The 21,366-nt window shown below is 35.8% G+C and overlaps 1 protein-coding gene across 3 annotated transcripts in view; it reads right to left on the reverse strand.

Moving 5' to 3' along the window:
* The window catches only part of PAX5 (paired box 5), a 207,988-nt gene that overhangs the window by 73,859 nt on the left and 112,763 nt on the right, over positions 1-21,366 (reverse strand). For 2 of the 3 annotated variants that reach the window (XM_075208185.1, XM_075208192.1), the window contains exons 7-8: positions 9,845-9,955; positions 2,060-2,186 (exon numbers count right to left, since the gene is read on the reverse strand). In XM_075208185.1, coding sequence (XP_075064286.1) covers positions 2,060-2,186; positions 9,845-9,955 — 238 coding nt within the window. The remainder of the gene's footprint in view (positions 1-2,059; positions 2,187-9,844; positions 9,956-21,366) is intronic. The other variant, XM_075208201.1, reaches the window with a different exon arrangement.

The raw sequence follows: 21,366 nt of genomic DNA on the forward strand, positions 1-21,366 counted from the left end.
AACATTTGCACAGGGTGAGACCAAGGGGCATACTTTATAACATAGTTAGTGGTCAAAGTGTAAATTTAGAAATGGCGGTAAGGAAATTTAGAGACTGTGGTATGGAAATTTAGTAGTGGCGGTATGAAAAATGTAATGAGAATGTAAGTGAATGGAATTTGATAGGTTTACATAGAAGGCAGTAGCAGAAGTGGTGGTTTGGCATACCAACATATGCACCCCCACTTCATCCACTGAACAGGGTGCAATATGCACACATGTACATAGGGTTCTAAACTGTGCTAGAAAAATGACAGCTACTATCTGATTGGTTGTGTGTTGAGTTGCACATCAAACCATGTCACTAGCCATTAATCAAGACCGTCAAATGAAATTGCCCTGAAGTCTTATGTCAGCGTATTTGTTCTTTACATCAGAACTCTGCTCTGAAAACGCAGCTCTGTCATGCTTACATAAACTAAATAATCTTTTCATTCTTCTTCCCAAAACTACAGCATCTATAGTTTTTATGGACTATTGAGTCAGAACATATTGATATATGGTGGCAGGAGGTAAAGTTTGATCTTGGTCAAATAAATTATATGGCTCATGTCACAGGTTAGAGAAAGTAAGACTATTTTTGTATAACATGAATTATGATCATCACTAAGAATCAGTTAAACAACAAAGTCCATAAAATAAAAGAGCAAGTGAAATGACATTTGCACATTAGCATGTATCAAAGGCTGTGTAAACTGATCTAAATAATAAACATGAAAGAACAGAAGTTATTATACCTAACTAAATAAATCACCATGCTCTACGTCAGTTGTCTGCAGCAGGTTGCCATGCCAATAGTGAAGGGTTTCTCTAATTCAGCAAGAAAAGCACTATCTGGATTGGTTGATTCATATAAAATGCAGAGGCCAGTGATGTCACTGTAAATGCAAATGAATACCTTTTCAGCTTCTTGACCTGTATTAGATTCTGTTAGGAAAATATCATAAAGATGTAGGACGAGCTTCAGCTGACTTTATTGGAGTAGGAATGTCACATGTCATTTACCCTCGCAGTGGAATGCCATATGTCATTTACAATCTATTGTGTATTTTAATATGTAATGGTCCTATAAAGGTGAACTACTATTGACATTTGCTGACCAGCAACTGTTGACTATGGTGGCCTACTCTCCTGAAAAGTCTCTCAAATTTCTAAGTGTTCTCCCAGACACCCAGGGAAACAGTGGGCAGGACTTAATAATGTGAGTAACTGCAAACCGCATTATCCTGACCCTGTCCCCCGCCTCTTATTCATTTTAGTTTGATGAAAAAAACAAATAAGCAAAACCAGGAGAATAGAAAAAGCAAATAGCGACATTCAACTCTTTTGAAGTGAACCAGATGGACTGAAACCTATAGCTCTGTAAACTGCCCACGATATGGATCCCAGCACATACCATCGAGCTTGCTGATGTCTGCATCATCTTATTTTGCACATAATCAGTGTTTCCATATACATTATTGTTTTTTTCATGGTTTTTCGGAGTTTTTACCCTGATCAAAAAATTTCCAGGAAATTGAGAAATACAGAACATTCTAACTTGAACTTAAATATTTAAAAAAAATATATGGCTGACACCAGGTTTCCAAGACATTTGGTGGAGCATGCGCAGGGGACATTTTCCTTTCTTGTGCTGTGACATGAAATCACACATAATTCCCTCACTATACTCCAGTTTGGACCAGTCATTAAGACTCAGGAGGTAGAGGGAAGGCTTAAGTTATTGATGAGTTAGGACCATCAGCGGTGTATGTGTTATGTGAATATTTCACTAGTGTTTACCACAGGGAAAGGTATGATATATTATAATAAAAATATTCAAAGTGTTATGTGAAAGGATAGTGATGAAGGAAGCATTGCACCAGGTAACACTGCAGACTGAAGGAACAAAGGAAATACACTATTCAAACATTGTCAACTAAATAATGAAGTAATTCCAACACCGATAAGACAGGTGCTACACCCATCCAAACAGGTGCCAAATTTACTTGTATATAATGGAACTGGAAATTTTAATTACCTGTCACAATGGGGTATGATTGGGGTCCAGGAACAGTTCCTCCTAAATCACCTGAAGAAGGACTTGTTAGACTGGATTTCATTTCATCCAAACCACCAGTTAAAGCCATGGCTGAATATTCTGTTGTCTAGGGAAGAAGAAGACATAAGCTATATTCAAATGTGATTTTATAAAATAATAAGCAAAGCTATATCTATATTAAGGTTCTGAAACAAAATTGTTAAGATGCGTAAAATGCTGTAAATATAATACTAAGACCCAGTAATGCCTGAAATAAATAATACGTAGCATTTGGCATAACATTGGAAAATCACGCAACATAGTGTAAACTTACGCTTACCCCATTTAGTGTAATGTTGTGGCTCACGAATATGAAAATAGTATGGTTCACTGGTACAGTCTCAATAATTCTAGGTCAAATGACTTAATTTACCAGTTTACAAAGTATAGAAAATGAGGTTATAACATGAATCCTTGTGCCTGGAAATTGTTTCACCAGTGATAATTTATTACACTCTAATAGATTTCTTACACAAAGATAGTGATATATATATATATATATATATATATATATATATATATATATATATATATAGATCGCTAGCACAGCTTATGTAAAGCTGCATTACAACTTTTGCTGCAGTGGCAGAACATTTAAGCTTGCCCTATAAAATGGCTGCTAAGGGGTAGGTGTCCGGGAATGCCAATCAGAAGCCATAATCTCCTTGGCTGCAGCTTCTGATTGGTCCATCCTCACGAATATATAGTCTATAAAGCAACCCCTCATTTATTTACATGTACTAACATATTGTAGGAAGATGCTTACACTCTACATTACAATACAATATCTAAAGGCCATACAATTCTTTTGTATCAAACATATTTGAGCTGTATAAAAAAAACTTAGTTAAGTACAGGATAAGTTTGTGTTTAGTTTTTTTTTGTTAAGCTCCCACATTGTAAAGCTGATGTCAAGTAAGACATACTGTATGTCCTGTTTACTAAGTACAGACAGATAGATTAGTCATAAGGTGTTCTTACCTTTAACATTACAAAGCATATTTACAACTCTCTCTACATAAATAACCTCACCTCTAAATAAACTCTTAATCTTCACAACATACTTTAATTCCCAAGTCTTTATACAGTGTCTTTATCCTTCAAGTCATTTTTAATGGTTTACATTTCATATAATATTTTAGAAATGTTCGCACTACGTTTTCTCAGCCTATTCTAGACAAACTCTATGGGCTAGATTTACTAAGCTGCGGGTTTGAAAAAGTGGGGATGTTGTCTATAGCAACCAATCAGATTCTAACTTTCATTTATTTAGTACTTTCTACAAAATGACAGCTAGAATCTGAATGGTTGCTATAGACATCCCCACTTTTTCAAACCCACAGCTTAGTAAATCTAGCCCTATATCTCTAACACCTTCTAAAACATTTGTGGCCAGCTGGTAATTGGATGAACTTCAATGCTCCTACCATCCTCTTATGTTGGTTGCCAAGCAGTATTATCTCTTCCATCTCTAGCACTCTGCACTGGGTATATTCCATTCTAACCAATTCCTGTGCAAAATAAGTATATAAGGAGACATGCAAACAGATACTAAGCATAGGCCTTTTCGATTTTTTTAAATTCTGTTTGTACACCCCTTTGCCTTTATTTTAAATTCTAAATAAATTCTAATAGCAATCTGTCTTCTTTGTTTAAGGGTCTGTGCACACAGGTGATCTCTATGGAGTGAATCTGATGGCACATGGCTATCTTGTCTAGATAGATGACAGAGCAGGTAAAGTAGAACATGGTCTATGGTTCCACATCCCTGACAGCAGCCTTCAAAAGATGGTCATGTGTGCTGCAGCAGATCTCTCCATGGAGATGAATGACTTATTCTATCTTTTTTACGTTCTGCTGGCTAAAAAAATCCATAGAGACAGAAAATACTAAAACTTTTGTGCACATAGCAAAACATTTACCAGTCATATACAGTATGATACTACATAATATGGTTTTTGAAAATGATGGTGGAAATAATCTATTACACAATGATGTAACCATCTTATCAAATGTGAAGATGGCCCTCGTTGATTATCTTGGATTAATGTGGTACCAATCTTTGGTCTCTACGGAGAACAATGTCTTATAAAAATGCTTCCCTGAAGCAAGGATTACAAAAAAATAAATAATATTTGTTTGCTCAAAAACAACTTACACATTAATTGACTGCACTGACAATCGATAGTCTAAATTCCTAAGAATAGGACCCATCTTGTTTTGCCTATGCTTATGTCAGGATGGGCCTGGAATTAGAGTGCTATAATCTTTCTTGGTAATCCAGTCCAAGAATATTAGCTGGCCTGTTAATAATATTACATGTATACAGATATCATAAAACAGGATGGAAGCACTCACAAGGCCAACCATTCCACATTTTCATACAAATATTATAGAATGGAGCTCTGTGTATAGGATGATGTGTATTACCAATTAGCACTGTAAAGTAGAAGTCTGAGCTCCCAAAGGAAGGTGTAACACACTATACAGCAACTAAAATACTGACTGCCAATCTCAAATTAATTTAATTCAATTAAACATTTTTAATAATATAAGAAACTAATACCCCAGTGTCCCTTCATATGCCGCAGGTTTCCCAAGCCAGTTTCACTATTAAACACCATGTAGGTTCAAATGGTAATATACAGAAGGAAGCAAAGAGGATTGAAGAAATGTATCAGCAATCACATATCTGTCTGTATATACAACTAATTCACTATATATATTTATATTTATTTATTTACATATACACACATATATAAAACATTCCAGTTTTTGGAGAGAAAAAAAATGTGAAAAGAGGTGACGTTGGACACGTTGGGAGGTATATATGACAATAAGCATCTATGATACCTCCCAACCAACAAAGACAACAAGACAGTGGGATTGTGTGCAGTATGTAGGTAATGGGGTTTTACTAGAATTATTATAGCACTCGTTAAGGTTTTATTTTGGTTGTATTTATAGTCACACAGATATCATACTATTTATCTTAGATTCCACACACAGCAATTAGCCTATGCCCAAAAATGTGGTATTTGACAGCAGTATTGCCAGAGCTCTGTATTGTGCTGTGCAGATTAGCACCTCATGAGTTACTACTCTGCAAGTGGTGGAGGCCAGACTCCAACTCACCAGAGCGGACCAGGACAATCTACTTGGGATGAGTGTGTTAAAGTGTGACATCTGCTGTTTATTAATAATGACAGTCCAATAGATAACAATGGCTATGTCCTTGTTTACATTATGAGGGATGAGCACCTGACTTTTTCTCCTAAAAATTAAAAGAAAATACTTTTGGAGCGATGTGCTGCCAACATATTCAAAAAGGGATCTATTACTGCAGATCTGGCAGTCAAAGCAACTCGGATTATTATCAAACCCTAAACGGGCTAATAAATTCATATTTTATCATTCTAAAAGTATTTACATCACTACAAAAGAATCAAATTAAAACATTTGAAAGCGCCCTGTAAATATAAGACCTTAACATGATATTTTTCTCTGTTCTTGTAACATTACACATATAAATAGCTGTTTTTCCATCCTCCCTTTGTTTCTCATTTGTGTTTAATATCTGCATGTAAATGTCTGAAAATAGCATCTGTAATTGAGGATTATGAAGTATAGCCAGCTCCTGACAGGCTGCTAAGGAAGATGGATTATCCTCATTTTTCTGTAAATTTTGTCAATTTTGGAATTCATAAGCTATCAACACTGATCAAAATGTTACTGCACAGCTGTGTCAAAAAACAGGAGAGCGAGCGAGCGAAGGGGAAGTGGTGACGTTAGCTCCCTTGTTCACTGAGAATATTGGTTCTCCTTTCTACTTAACTACCACCCCTCCCACCCACCTTCTCCCTGCTTGTCTAATGCATTACACACTGGATGGGAATCATTCCCAGCTACTTGTTATTTACTTAGAAAAACAAATAAATAAAATATATAAATAAATTGAAAAGAACGCAAATGCTCTGCTGTGCCCATTCAAATCACAAAGTGTAATTTATTGCATATTCTCCCCTCTTTATTTATCCCTAAGTAGTAAACACAATTTCTATTCAGGGGGTTTATTATGTTCTACTCCTTCCAGACAATCACAGCACACTAGAGGCAATTGTTTAGACTCTTCTTCTCAATTTTCCCATTACTGGGAGTAAGTACTGTTGGGACTCTTTAATAGCCCGACTGCAGCCCATATCAATAACAGATGAGGTTTAATCGTCCAACACAAAAATTATTTAGGCTCAGAAAGGACATTCAATGTCATTTGCATAATGGCATTGCTATCCCGCGCACCTAACCCGTCGTGCATAAACAAGGCCCGGGGACCATAAATAATAATAAATCATGACGTCCCCGCATCTCTGGCTGTAATAGGAGCCACTCTTTGTTGAAATAATTTCACTAGAAAATGGGCACTGTAATTTTTAAGACATGTGGCATGCCACAAGGCAGTAAATCTCCTACAAGCACACACATATACAATGAAAAGACTACCCCGCAAGCACATAACTGTGTGAATGAGAGATGGAAAATATTTGCATTTGTGGTTTAAATTGGCTTCTGTGATGCAGGGGAATGACATTAAAAAAAATAAAAATAAAAAGCAAACGATTGAACTGGTGAGCATTTGATTGTGTTGCAATGTTGCATTTCCTTATGTAAAGCATTTGTGGCATCTCCTCTAATTTGCAAATACAATTATAGAAAACAGAATGGAATATTAGCTATGCTTAAATTCACAGAGGAGCCTTTCTACACATTATTATAAAACTGGATTAAAGGAGACTAGAACTACTTTCTCAATGTATTAACAGAGCTATAGTGACCTTATCTAAGATCATGCTTATTTATTGTATATACAGGTTCTATATCTAGGCCTCTAGGAAAATAATTTTAGATGGCATTAGACAAACACCTTTGTGTTAGATGTATTTACAGTAATTGTCTTTTACATTTCACTTTTCTGGTCCCTCCATACCAAGCGAACATTTATCCAGTTGGGACAATGGTTTAGGGGATGCAGAACAAATTTGTGGGGTGTAGGATTATTCCTGTAGCAATCTAAGGCAGCATGCCTTCCAGTGAATGGGCTGCAATACCCTCACGCACTAAAAACCGCAAAGTCTGAAAACAGCAGGCAGTTCCAGGCTGAAGTCAGCATGGATGGAAGCTGATCACAAGACGCATTCTCCAGCAATCATCTAATCATGTATCGCCTTCTTTAGCCTGGAACCCTCCGCTGTTTTTAGTCAGTGTATCGCAGAGATCTGCTATTTTATGTAGAGGGTGGATATCATCAAATTTGGGTGGAAAGGGATCATGGTGGAAGGTCTAGGATTTACCGTCTTGTTTATACTTAGCAACATGTGTAAAAGTTCATTTTAATTCCACATATAGAGAGAGTCAACAAATATTACTGTAATGCAGAGACTGCTAAGAGTTCAGACTTTCCAGATCTATCAGGAGGACAAGTGAGCTAATTAGTAAATGATTTAATCCACCTCCATGTGTGGTATTCATTATTTCACCAGTGATTCTGTGAGGAGAATATGCATTATTACAGACCCCTGAGAACTGAAGAGGGGCATTAGTTCATCTGATAATCAATCCTTTAATAATCAATAAATGTGTAGCATTAAATAAACACAATAAAAACATTAGAACAGTAAGGGCCTGATTTTGAATTAAGAGCAAAGCAAAGAAAAGGAGCAGATTTGCACCTTGGCAAAACCATGTTGCATTAGAAGGGGAGGTAAATTTAAAATGGATAGATTTATAGTTGGGATACGGTATGTCATAAATCAACTTTAATTTCATTGTAAAAATAAAGCTATCAAGTATATGTGTGCTGCATGCAAAAACAGCCAGTATTTTCCTTACTTGCAAGCAAATAAGTCAATTTGCACCCCTTGAATTGTAACATGGTTTGTCCAGGTGCAAATTTGCTCCTTTTCTTTGCTTTGCTCCTAACTCAAAATCAGGCCCTAAGTGTATTAGCAGTAGCATTTTGTTTGAAGGGAGGATGGGTACATTTTTCTATCATCACTTCACTACTGCTTTTTTTTGTTTGGGTTTTTTGTGTTCTCTTTCCTGAAGCAAAAAAATTGTTCTTTCAGCTGGATTCATGTGCAGTCCACTGATTCAGGTGTGGCAGCAACTCTTACTATGTAATTCCAAAGCAATTCAGTAATTTCCCTTTGCAAGCATGTGGGCTTTTTTCTATAAGGTAAAAAGTATCCTGGTAAATTACCAAATTGGCATGGAATTTCAAGGTAATGTGGTTTATTGCAATGGTAACCCTGTGATATTTACCATGATATTTTTCACAATGGATATCTTGGCCCAACAGTTTGCCAATAATGTTTTGCTTTCTAGAAAAGATAATTCAGCAAACCAATAGAGTTTGTGTTGTACACATAGAGAAATAATACAAAAATTAGGCCAGATAGCAGGGCTGTATTTATTACATATGGGGGAAGACATGTAGCAACACTATTCAAGGAGAAGCAAGGAAATCATTTTTTTGTTAATTTTGTTTATATCGTCTTAATGTGTTAACTTTGCAACCTACTCATATCCTTCCAGTGTGTTAACCATTGTAGCTTTATGCATGACATTGATGGTACATTTCCTAATAATGTTTAGCAGATTTATTTAGAATGACGTATAGCAGCATAAACATTTAATAACATAATAAACAGTATTTAGGAATATTAGGCCACATATATGCAAAATACAGATTCAGAAATTCTAATTAAAACCCTTTATTTATTTGAGAGATGCGCAAGTATACCTGCATACCGATTTGAAACAGTGCAGAGCATGAATCACTAAGGGCAGTTGTGAATCCAGTTATAATATAATAGACCACATTTTAGCAGATACTGATCTGGTGCACATTTAGTGGATTCCTGGAGCGCTAGGATACTAGCGCTCCAGGAATCCACTAAATGTGCACCAGATCAGTATCTGCTGAAATGTGACCAAAGTCTATCTGGTATCCTGGAAACCAAATAGATTTTGGTGTACCAAAGTTGGGAAGTTCCTTTTTAAACTTGTAATTTGGTCTCTCATCCCACAGGTGTTGTATGTTTGTGAACCTGTAGTCCCTGGTGTACAGTTACATTTTACAGTGTCGTGAATCTGTGTAGGTTGTTCTGATTCATAAGTAAATCTTGTCAAGTGTATGTTGTAGAATGTTAACTAGTGACACATATTTGAATGTTCAATATACTAATTACAGTGACTACAATATAATTCAAATTGCATACTGCTTCCTTATGATAACCCAAATGATCATTGGTTTGGCTCACTCCTTAGGTAACAGCACTGGATAGATTACTTTTTAGTTGCTGTGTATAATATATTTGTTAAATGTTATATTCTTAGACAGTCCTTTCATGTGAAGACTTTCCAGTACCTTGGACAGCAACCTTTCCCACAGCATGCCAGTACTTGTATAAACTAACTGTAAGTAAACATGTTTAAATAATGTGTTATAGCCTCTTCAGTAATAAAAAGAAGCAAAAAACAATAACAATTTCAAATGTTGGACTTCCAACAAAAATAATGTTAAGAAATGAATGACACAACATACTTGTAAATTAGCATTCCTTTACAATTAAAATACTGATGAACGGCAGCGAGAAATCCTCAGAACAAGGATAATTTGGAAAGCAAGTGCCCTTCCAGCTCGCTTGTAAAATCAGGTGGACTTACCGAGGTTCGGCTGTGGGGCTCATGATGAAGAGCAAGTCGAAAATCGCGCCACTGAGCTGCCGAGCCGCCGGAAAACTCAACCTGTTCCAAACGTGGGAGCCAACGGACCTGCTGAAACCATAAGGTAATGTTCAGAACCAGATCACCCCCACTGTGATCGTGTTCTGACCGTGTTCTTGTGTATTTTAATGCAAAAAGCCTAAACTCAAACATTTAAATACTGCATTTACTAAGTGTTTTTGTTATTCTAGATCACATTTTTTAAATTCCAAACACAGTGACTAATGTTCCTATTATCCTTCTTCATTAAGCTAGCAAATCACATGCATGCAGGGTTATGATATTGACAGTGAAGAAAAAAGGAGATAACCAATATCACAAGCCTACTTAATAATTCAATCTTTCAGCACACTAACATAATGCACACAGTATTAAATAGTTGATGTACTAATGCAATGATTATACCTTGTTTTCGTTGTCTAAAAGTTTAATTAATATCAACATTCCAGAAGCACCGGTTTCTCATGAGAACAGCTAATTCTGTCAAATCAAACACCAAGGAGTTTAAGGGCGTTTATATATATATATATATATATATATATATATATATATATATATATATATATATATATATATATATATATACAGAATAAATGGTCACCACTTTCCATAATTCAAGGTGAAGATCTTGTCAAACGTACATACCTACCTACCTATGTCCTTGCTAAAGGTCCAAAAACGCATCAGAAAATAAAGACAACTTTTCTTCACCATGAAATTTGGAGAATGACTATCATTTTTGTAAAACTATATATATATATATATATATATTATATATTATATACTGTGAATAAATAAATATATATATATACACATATATATATATATATATATATATATATATATATATATATATAGACCATTTACAAGTAAACACACATAACAATGCCTGGGGTTACTACTTAATAAATAAAAAATTTTTGAATATAGACTTGTTATTGGTGGTCATGGGGCTAAGGTGTCCATTTTAGGACATTCATGCCAGAGATAATATACTTCACATTTATTCATACACTATTTGAATAATACCTACTATTTTTATCCTTCCTTCTTATTTTCCTCCATCAAATTACAGTGCTCATTTCAGCCCATTCCCAATGCAGCAACTTTTCAGAGAATCACCTCACAAGACACAGTTGTGCGACAGACTGACTGGTTCTCTTTCTCTTGCATAAATTAACGAAAAACTAAGTATACCAAAATGTAATTTAATATACTGTTAATTTAAATGATTACAGGTCCAAAACAACTAATCATATAAGTCACTTTGAATTTCCATTATCTGTAGAAAAACATGGGACTTGTGGTTTTTATTTGGTCACGGAACTCATTGTATTTACTTATATTCTTATATTTCATAGTACAGAGTTCTTTACCCCATATATTTGAACATATTGCTTAAAGATCCAGGGTTTTCTTCAGAGCTAATGAGATAAATACACCATAACAATGAAAACACAATATCATTTGGTGTTTTGGTCTTTTTATATTAAACAAGACATGGGTGGAGGAATGGAAAGCAGGGGGAGATGGAGATGGTGACATAGGATTTCAGGAGGTGGGGCTGGGTGCCAGGAGAGAGAGTGCCCAGGGTGCTACAGGAGATGGTAAAATAATAGTAGTACCAATTAATCTCTATCTACTATTGTCATTTTCCATCTTCTGTATAATTTTCTCCTTTATTTTCTCCTCAATCTCGCTGTCTCTCTCACGGTCCTCCCTGTCTTACTTTCCCTTTGACTTTCCCTGTCCTAGTCTCTCAGCTTGTCTCACTTACCTGTCTCATTTCTTCTCACCAACGTTGTATGTTCATCAGATCAGCTCAGGAACTTCACCACACTGCTTCCCGCTCCCTAGAAATACAACTGTGTTGGCATAGGAAGCAGTATGGCGAATGTCCTCTGCTGACATGCCGCTCACAAAGTCTCCTTCATCCTTCACTGAGGAATCAGATTTTGGACTTTTAACTGGAAATAAGTTATAAATAATAATAACTCTCGCTGGAGTCTTTTAAGCTAAAAATGAAATCTCTAGGTACTGTATATGTTGTTTGTTCAGATATGGGCATTTGTGTGTAGGTTAAAAAAATGTCTCTATAAGGGGATTCTTGCTGGATCACAAGAGAGCTTATATCTGATGCAGACACTTTTGCTGTGCCACTTGTATATATATATAATAGTTTTGATAAGTCGATCAACTTAAAAAAAAAAAAATCTAATTACTAATCAATATTTGTCACTTGAAAAGCTTAATGTGAGTGACAAAGGGAATGAGGCACTTTCACTAAAAATTAACAGGTCCGGCATTAAAATTGCAGTTCATTAAGCAAGTCAGCAGGCCTGTTAGTTTTGCTATAGATTTATCTATCTTTCTTTTCTTTATAGTTTAAAAAGCTGCAGGAGGTCAGTCAATATTCCTATTCCAGATATCTCAAGGTCTCCATTCCTGTCCTTTCTGATACATGTTATTTAATTGTTTACTATTGCTTCACTGTCTATTAATTTTCTTTAAAATGCATACGATCACAAAATAAAATGCCTAAACCACTCTCCATTAATATTTAATCTACAGTGTCTATTGAAATTATAAATAAAGCTTAACAAATCAAATCATTTCTTCAGCTGAACAATATACATACATAACTAGGGAATGTTTCTAAGCTGAACATCTTGCATAAGACCATTTCAGCTTCCAGCAGTTTGTTAGCATACCTAGTGGACATATAACAGTCATGGGTCATTTAAGAGCGGATGACTACATAGGGACTAAAACTCCTTTGCAGGTCAAATTCAGAACCGATTCATTTGACCTACTGTCAATAACATTTGAAAGCCATTAGAGGGTCTCCTGCACATTAGCTGGTGAAACGGCCCATCTCATGACATGGAGAGAGCTCTGGGATTACAAATGAGGTGTCAAAACAAGTGACTTTTCTTATATGGCTTTTTAAGTATTTCCACACTAAAAAGAAATGTAAATATTGTCTGACTAATCTAGGTAAGGGTTTGTCAATTGGTAGATATAACCCCACAGGTCACTAAGGCAGATTTAAGATGAACTGAGACCTGTCAAATTTACTTTGGGATTGACTGTGTTAGTAAAGTGTAAAATACACATATCAGAGGGGATGGTGGGGATTTATAAACATTTATAAACCTTAGCTGTTGTATGCTTAACTTTGTGCGCTTAAGAAGGACTGACATATAATGAGTACTTTGGTAACATTAAGGGGGGTACATTGTAAACATTCAGTAAAAAAGAAGACTCCTATACCTTATATCAAGCAATCAAAGGTACATTTAAATAAAAATATGCTAAGATTTTACCGTAAACATCCAAAGGGATTTTTGTCTTATTTTATTTCTGGCACTAGTCTTAGCACATCTAAGACTACAAATAATTAGTATGGAAATTCTTGTAATGGTGCAGATGCAGCATGTGCCACAGAGTGCAAAACTCTTTTGAAGGACTGAGGTCAAGGGCACAACTGACATGATGAATGAACAACTCTGGTCTATGTTAGAAAAAATTACTTAATCCCTATAGGCTAACCATTTAGACACATGCATGATGAGCAAATGACAAAGCAAGCCTTGCAAGACCATCCAGAACTATACTGTGCTAATGCCGCACTTCACAAACTAGCATCTTAATGCGGGCACATTCCTTAAAAAAATCTGTGCTGTTTAACCCCTGTCGACCTTTGAACTTCATGAAAGGTCATGTTGATGACACAATTTTCCCAGCTGTCTTTCCGTCTTTGTCTATTCTGCTGCAAACCCACAGCCCTTTCTATTTTGTAGTGTATTGATCTGTTGGCAGCAAGGGGCTGGATAATTAGCCAGGAATTAGGGTTTCTATTACAGCCAGGAGCTGCCCCAGCTGATTTATCACCTGAATAATTTACTGTGATTGAAAGGAAATTAAAATGAACTCCATTTGACAACTGTGTGCCTTTATGGGCTTTAGTGAAGACTCAGAAGCCAAATTAATAGCCTGTGTTGCTTAATAGTCTACTGAGAGTAAATATAGAAGGATTCCTTTCTGCTCGCTCTCTCTCTTGAAGGGAATAAAAGGGTTTGCAGTAGTCACAGACATAAGACAAATTAGCAGTCAAACAAAACAGTTTGTACGGTCAGTTTCAGAAGCAGCTCTAATTGATATAAATAGCAGCTCTGGTTAATATTTGTCATAAACTGTAACACTTCCCGGTGGTCTAATGTTGTTATATTAATGGTAGATTGTACCATCAACTAAAATGGTAACTAAAATATATAATTTAAATGTAATAAGAGGCAGTATACTAATAATAGTAGCAAAATAACATATCAGCCACAGACATCATATGTATGTATGGTTGGATGGAATCCTTATAACGTTTATGTTCTGGTCTTAATAAAAAAAAAAACGTAAGCTTAGAGTAACCATTGAATAGTTAAATAGTAACACAGGCGCAGAAATGCCACAAAGACAACAAAGGCAGTGGGGTAAATTATGAACATAAATCCCAATCCCAAAAGGGATACCTATAGGAGTTTTACACTCCCCTTACAATAAATGCTTATCACTGCATTCAATGCCAATCACCCAGGACTAGTTTAATGATGAGGGAACAGTTAGTGTCATAGAGGACAACATTGGTTGTGAGCCCTTTAATTACATGTTGCCGTCTATGGCACTAAACCCACCTACCCCTGTGTATGACTACTTTAAAATTCTGTGTGAGGTCTTGTAGGAACCTCACATGATGTGCGGCTGCACACACTTCCAGGTATTATGGTACAATGAAATCGGTGGAAATCCTAATCCCGATGAAGTAAATCCCGACACTACTTACACCGTCAGTGGGATAGCAAAACTGACATTTACTCTTAATTCCGAAGGTGTCATTTCCCGATAAAGTCTTAATTTGTGACTGTATAGAAAACTAACGTGGAACTATTGCGGTGGTTTAAGATTCAGGCAGCCCCATGGATGTCACTTTTAACAGCCGCACTACTAATTATGCTGCTAAAGTAGCAATGCAAGCAGATGCAGGCTGTACAAGGCTTTTTACTAAGCCTTCTATTTTGGAGAGCCTGCGCCTGCTCGCATTGCACGCAAGTTACATTTTTAAAATAATTACAGAAATTGAGCATACATGCGGCCGTATTCAGATCCAAGTGGATCTCAAGATAAGTTTCCATTTGAAGCTGGGTTATGGTATGCTCAGCCGAAACAGTACTTGCCCTATGTTAACAGACAGAACAGACTGCGAGATACACACATCCATATGTGCAATATAAAGTCCCCTCTGAATGCATGCAAAAAAAATATAAATATATATAAAATCAATTACCAATTCATAATACTATAAAAATGTGGGGTATTTTTTTAAAAAATATATATTTTCTTGTTTTTAAAATTTTGCATTGAATACGTAAATCAGGACGCGCTTAATGCATACTGTACAATGCATTTATAAAGTCAATCTTTCTTGCATACACATTTTCTTTGCTATCTAGTGGCACCAGTACTAATACAAAGACTACGCCGTGACAGTCATCACTATCAGTCGGCACTTACACCTGCATAGTAGATGGTAGAAATGATACGGATATAAATCACGTACTTAAGAGAAACCCAGAACTTGAATCGGACACATCTGCGTTAGCAACCCTCCAGACGCCTTTACTGTTCATTGCCTATGCTCATCCGCCCCTTCTCTTCCCAATTCCGCCCTTGAAATCGTAGACAGTAGTAAGTGTCATTTGCGATCAGACATGAATTGGATGCAATTGTCTTCACTGGTGTAAGGTCTGTTTCTGAGCATGTATAGAGCTATTTCGCGCAAGATATGGCACGCAGCGGGACTCACATCCAAAGATAAATTGATATGTATAGATAGTTTTCTTATATACTACTAGCAGAAAAAATTACCATACTTTTTATACTATAAAACACACTTTTTTTTTTGCTTAAACAAAGTTTGACTCCACAATGTGTATTAACAGTACAGAGTGCATTCAGGCAAATGAAGGGTGTGTAAACATTTCCTTTTGGATACCACACAAAAATCTAGCATACAAAATGCCTTATCATGAAAATAAATTGATAACGGGCCCACATAGTAAATATGTAAATTGTAAGTCAAGTGAGCAAATGACTTGAGCAAACCAATTATGTAATCAAATGGTTAATCTTATCTCTTTACACATTACAGTAAAGTCTATTTTCCCAGAATGCAAGAACGATATTAATATATTGCCCATGCTTTTGGGCAATATATTAATATCGTTCTTGCATTCAGGGAAAATGGACTTTACTGTAATGTGTAGAGAGCTAAGATTGCCCATAATGTGTAGAGAGATAAGATTGTAGAAAGATACATTGCCCATGTATCATGTCTTTATTATTATTTTTATATTATACTGTGCTACACATACTGCATTGAATGTTTCTCCTCTCTATCTTTCACACAAGTACTACTCTTCCTCAACAAGACATATGGTTACACAGAAAGAAAAAACTAGCTACTGAATCTTACAGTAGTAGTGACAAGAGCAGTTGAGAATCTGACCTGCTTCCTACTCCCATCTCATGCGAACACAGATTCAGACAGAGGCGAACGAGGGCAGATTCATGCAGTTTGATAGCAGCAGAAAGCAGCAACCTGACAGCATTTAGATTCAGAAACTAGAAGAACATTTACATTTCTACAAGTTCTTAACCTACAGAAGGGAGAACATTGTGTGACTAATATGCTCTCTTAATATACCCAGCACACAGCATTTTACAGCTGATAAATTTTATTAAGAGTGACAATTATACCTTTTCTAGCAGTAAAATATTAACAGAAATACTTTTAACTATATAAGTAGAAGATTTATCCTAATACTCATACTGTAACACATAACAGATTGGTACGTAAGATGAAAATTCCAAGGCCAGGGGAAAAAAAGTGGATATATAGGTATATAACTAGCTCAAGAATAGAAATCAGGGGTAAGTATAGTGGAGTACCACAGGAATCAGCATTTTTTTCAATTATCTGGTGTCCATATTTGCAGATAACACTAAAGTTATTAAAACATAATAGAATGTTATGTCACTGCAAAAGTAAATGCAAGGCAGAAAAAATCTATGAAATGTAATACAGGTGTAAAATTCTGCACCTATTAATCATTATATGATTAACACTTTAAATGAAAAACAACTGGGAAAATTTAGAATTTAAAACATAGTTGCCTACTCTCCCGGAATGTCCGCGAGACTCCCGAGAAAGCAGGCAAGCATCCCGGATGCAGCCATCTCCGTTGTTGAAGAGGGTGGGGGCGGGGCTAAATGCATCATCATGGCCCCGCCCCCTGATGCAATTGCCCGACATTGTCTAAGATTGACATGGGCGGGGCCTAACGGCGCAACAGGCGTGACCAAACCCCCTCAACGGACCCCGTACCGGACAGCTGCTTTCAAAAGGAGGCAAGTATGATTTAAAAGGATTTAGGAATATGATAATTATCAGACCATATCTAGAACAGTGTTCCCTACATCCTACATCCCTAGTTCCTACATCTCCCCTTCTCCCGGAGTCACCACCTCACCTCAAATCTCACTTACTGTTATCAACACTACAATTTCTTTAACCTCCTAGCCGCCCTGGCATCACACTTGTATTAGCCCTCTGCTTTACTCCTCACATCCAGTCCTCTTATTGTCCTCACATCTCCAATTTCAAAATATTGTTAGAATACATTATTTTCTAGCCCAAGATACAACCAAAATGTTTAACCATTCTCTCATCATCACCTGCCTCAACTACTGTAACCCGTAATTCTTCTTAATTGGCATTACCCTCACCCATGTGTAGCAACTTCAATAAATCCTAAATGCCACTGATCTTTCTCTTTAGCTGATCCACATAAACCAACAACTCTTTCAAATCCATACACTTCCCATTTCCTCCAGAATAGAATTCAAAGTACTCACCTTCACCTAAAAAGCACTCAATAAGACCACCCTTTCATACATCTGAAATCTTAACTCAAATTACTCTCCCTCACACCCTCTTAGATCTGTCTCTGGCCTGTGCCTTGATTCCTCTCTGATAGTCACCGCTCACTCCAGTCCATACTGTTACCCCCTTGTGTAATTCCCTAACTCGCCTGATCAGACTGTTCCCCCGTTTCTTCTCTGCCTTGAGAATAAAGAATCTTTCGTAGGGATGTTGTTGAAGGTGACCAGCCATGCACCTTACCAGGAACAGTGTTCTGAAATATGCACTACAGTGTCTGTGAACTCTACCCTGTGGAATCCATAATCCAGATTTATTTCCACATTTTCAGATGAAATATGATGCAGCCTTTTATAACTTGTCCAGTTCTTTCTTAAGAATCCAAATCGGTAGAACCAGGAAATTGTGTATTTAAAACTCTTTAAATTCATACATTTTTCGCTTCTCAACAATTAGAGAATAGGCTATTTTATCAAAACACTTCTCTAAAGAGTCAATAAGTTCACCTATTGCAGTTATTTTTTTCGCCAGTCTAGCTACAGATGCCTTAAGACAGTGACATTACCCCTAATCTCAGTAATAAGTTAAAACAATACCTTTAGTCAAGAAAGAGACACCTATTTGTAATAACATATCAACAGCCATTTTAAACAAGTGTTACAAGCTATAACAAACAAATCTAACAATAAAGCAGGAAGAATCCGGGGGGCGCATGTAAAGGCTCGAAGGGTCGCATGCGGCACTAGAGCCACCTGTTTTCCATTACTGCCTTAAAATCTAATTCAAATGTAAAAACTGAAGTTTAAATTCATGAATTCTGTCAAAGGCAGAGTCCGAATCAGCATATGTTATTGCTGGACTATTTGACTTTTTGGCTTGAAGACCATGGTTGTCTCAGGAACTAAGCACATCCATAATTAACTCTCTGTGTGCCTGGTGCTGGTTAAGAACAGATTTCCCACCCCTGAAGCAGGGGTGCATCATTAACCATAATCCTCATGAATCACTTATTTTTACGAGCTTGAAGCTTTTGAACAATTTTTGCATGAAGTTGAAGACAAGACACAATCTTCAGAATGTCCCTGTTGCATAGTCTTAAATATAACCAGCATGGCTTCTTGAGAAGATTTCTTTTGTGGATATCGTTATTTAACTTTTCTTAATTCTGTAAAGTAAGTGAGTATGAAGGCTTAAGAAAGCTCACGTACCAAAAGAAAGGTTAGGATGCCCCTAAAAAGGATTAATATTTTATGCAGACATGCAATTGCAAGTCTGCAGTCACACCCCAAGTACAGGTTAGAGAGGTATTCACACTTTTCAACATTAAAACATTTTCTCACCCTGAAAATAGTTATTGTCACACTCATTGAATGACAGCTGGCAGGCCGACTACAAGGCTGCTGGTTGTATCTGTTTAATTTGCGCCAATACCCCCAACATTAGGCTGGAAATGTCAACAGTAAAGAAAAAATAATTATAAAATACAGAAATTAAAATAAAAGCACAATGATTATGGGTCTCATTAAGAGTTGGATGTACAGAATTTTTTTTTCCTAAGATACGTATTTCCGTACTGTGTATGCAGATTTGCATATCATTGACTTGCATTCCCTTACGCCTGGAGAGGTGGAACGGGGATGAGCATAGGCATGCAAGCATAAGCTGAATACAGCAAGGGACTGTTCACATAATTGAGACACAATTAAACTTGAATACATCTTGGATATGCCTTTTTGAAGGCATATCTCTTGCAGGTACTGGATTTGCATTACTTAGTTGGCATTTACATTTGGATTATTGCCTGAAAATAGATTCATATTTAATTTCAAGGAGGTGAGCAACACATGTGGAGGTGTTTATATTTCATTTCATATTGAAAATTTTATATAGAACATGTGATTTTCTCATTTATTGATTAACTGTCAAGAAAATGTTCTCTCTTGAGTATATGGTACTTCATCACATTATTATATTGTGTACAAATAGGATAATGTGATTTTTTCATTTACTTCTAAACCTGTCAAGCCACATCTATAAGCTATCATGGGGAATAATTATATACACTTGAGTGTCAATACCTGTGTTAATACTGTTTTTGAGCTGACACATCCAACTCAGCATATCTACATAAGTACGTATTTTTGCGTACGTCTTTTTCTGCATACATTTAAAGTGCAAATGTCCTAAAAGAGCACCTATATAGATTGATTTTTATATATTTTATTGACATGTATCTTGTAAGTCTCCTATACATTACACAATTTGAAAAATCTGGTTGATCTCAATAAAGTTGGAAAATATCACTGGGATCTAAAACAATGTGAAAAAACAATCATGTGGACATGTCACACAAGGGATGTTATTGCTAGATTTAATCATTTTTAAATATTGGAATCATTTTAGGAATGATTTTCATATGTCATGATTTAAAAATAGGTTAATTCATTAATTAATATTTGGTCAAATCTGGTTTGGGAAATGTATGCAGTTTTGTCTCAGACTGCTTGATTTGTGAAGAAATCACTGTAAAAATATTTCTACAATTAAACAAAAAAAATGCATTAAAACCAATAAAAATATCAAAATATTGCAATTAACTTTAAATTACTTTGCAATAGATCCCTTTAAACTCTTGTTGACACTGCTTCAACACAAATGACACAAGATAATTTTCAAGTGGATTTTAAATGCAAGCCTGCTTGTAAATTTATCAATTTAATCCATGTCGGTGATCTCTCCTAGGAACAAATCAAGTTGTTAATCTCATGGTTCCGCTTAACAAGATATATTGATGTTGCAATAAATGGAAAACATTTAACCATTAATTCTTCAATTTTGCATTAACAGACAACTGCAAAAAAAGAACATGCTATGGAGTGGAACAGTTAAATGAAAGGGCTGCAAATCATTGTTCATGTATAGGGGGTGTCCTACAGTCAGTAGTATTAAATGTGAAACGTCGCAGTTGAAAAATTATACATATAGGGCAACAGATCCTTTTTAACATCCTTATTATAATTTAATATTATTATTTTCACAAAATATATAAAGGATATAAAGGAAAAAATAAAGAACACTGCTACAATATGTAATCATAAAAAAGTAGTTTGTGTATGAGATCAATGCTCTTTATATAAAATTATCTATTTTTAAAAAATAGCACAAGAATTGGGCAACAATGACTTAAGCCTGCAAATCATTATATTTGCCTAAATCTCAAGGCAGAAAATCTGTGAACCCCATGTCATCATTAATTCATTTTCTGTATCCCAGAATGGTAGAAAGTGAATATCACCAGTGTGAGAGGATTCTTAGTCTATGTGACAATTCATGAATAGCTAGTACAGGTGTTTTTACATTTAAAGATCTATAGAGTAGGATCAGTGGTCCAATCAATTATATTTAATACACTGGTCCTATAATGTTGAATATAAATGAAGAAAGAATGTATGTTTCTCATACACCATTT

Source organism: Mixophyes fleayi, chromosome 1 (assembly GCF_038048845.1).
Source record: "Mixophyes fleayi isolate aMixFle1 chromosome 1, aMixFle1.hap1, whole genome shotgun sequence".
In the NCBI taxonomy this organism is placed as follows: domain Eukaryota; kingdom Metazoa; phylum Chordata; class Amphibia; order Anura; family Limnodynastidae; genus Mixophyes; species Mixophyes fleayi.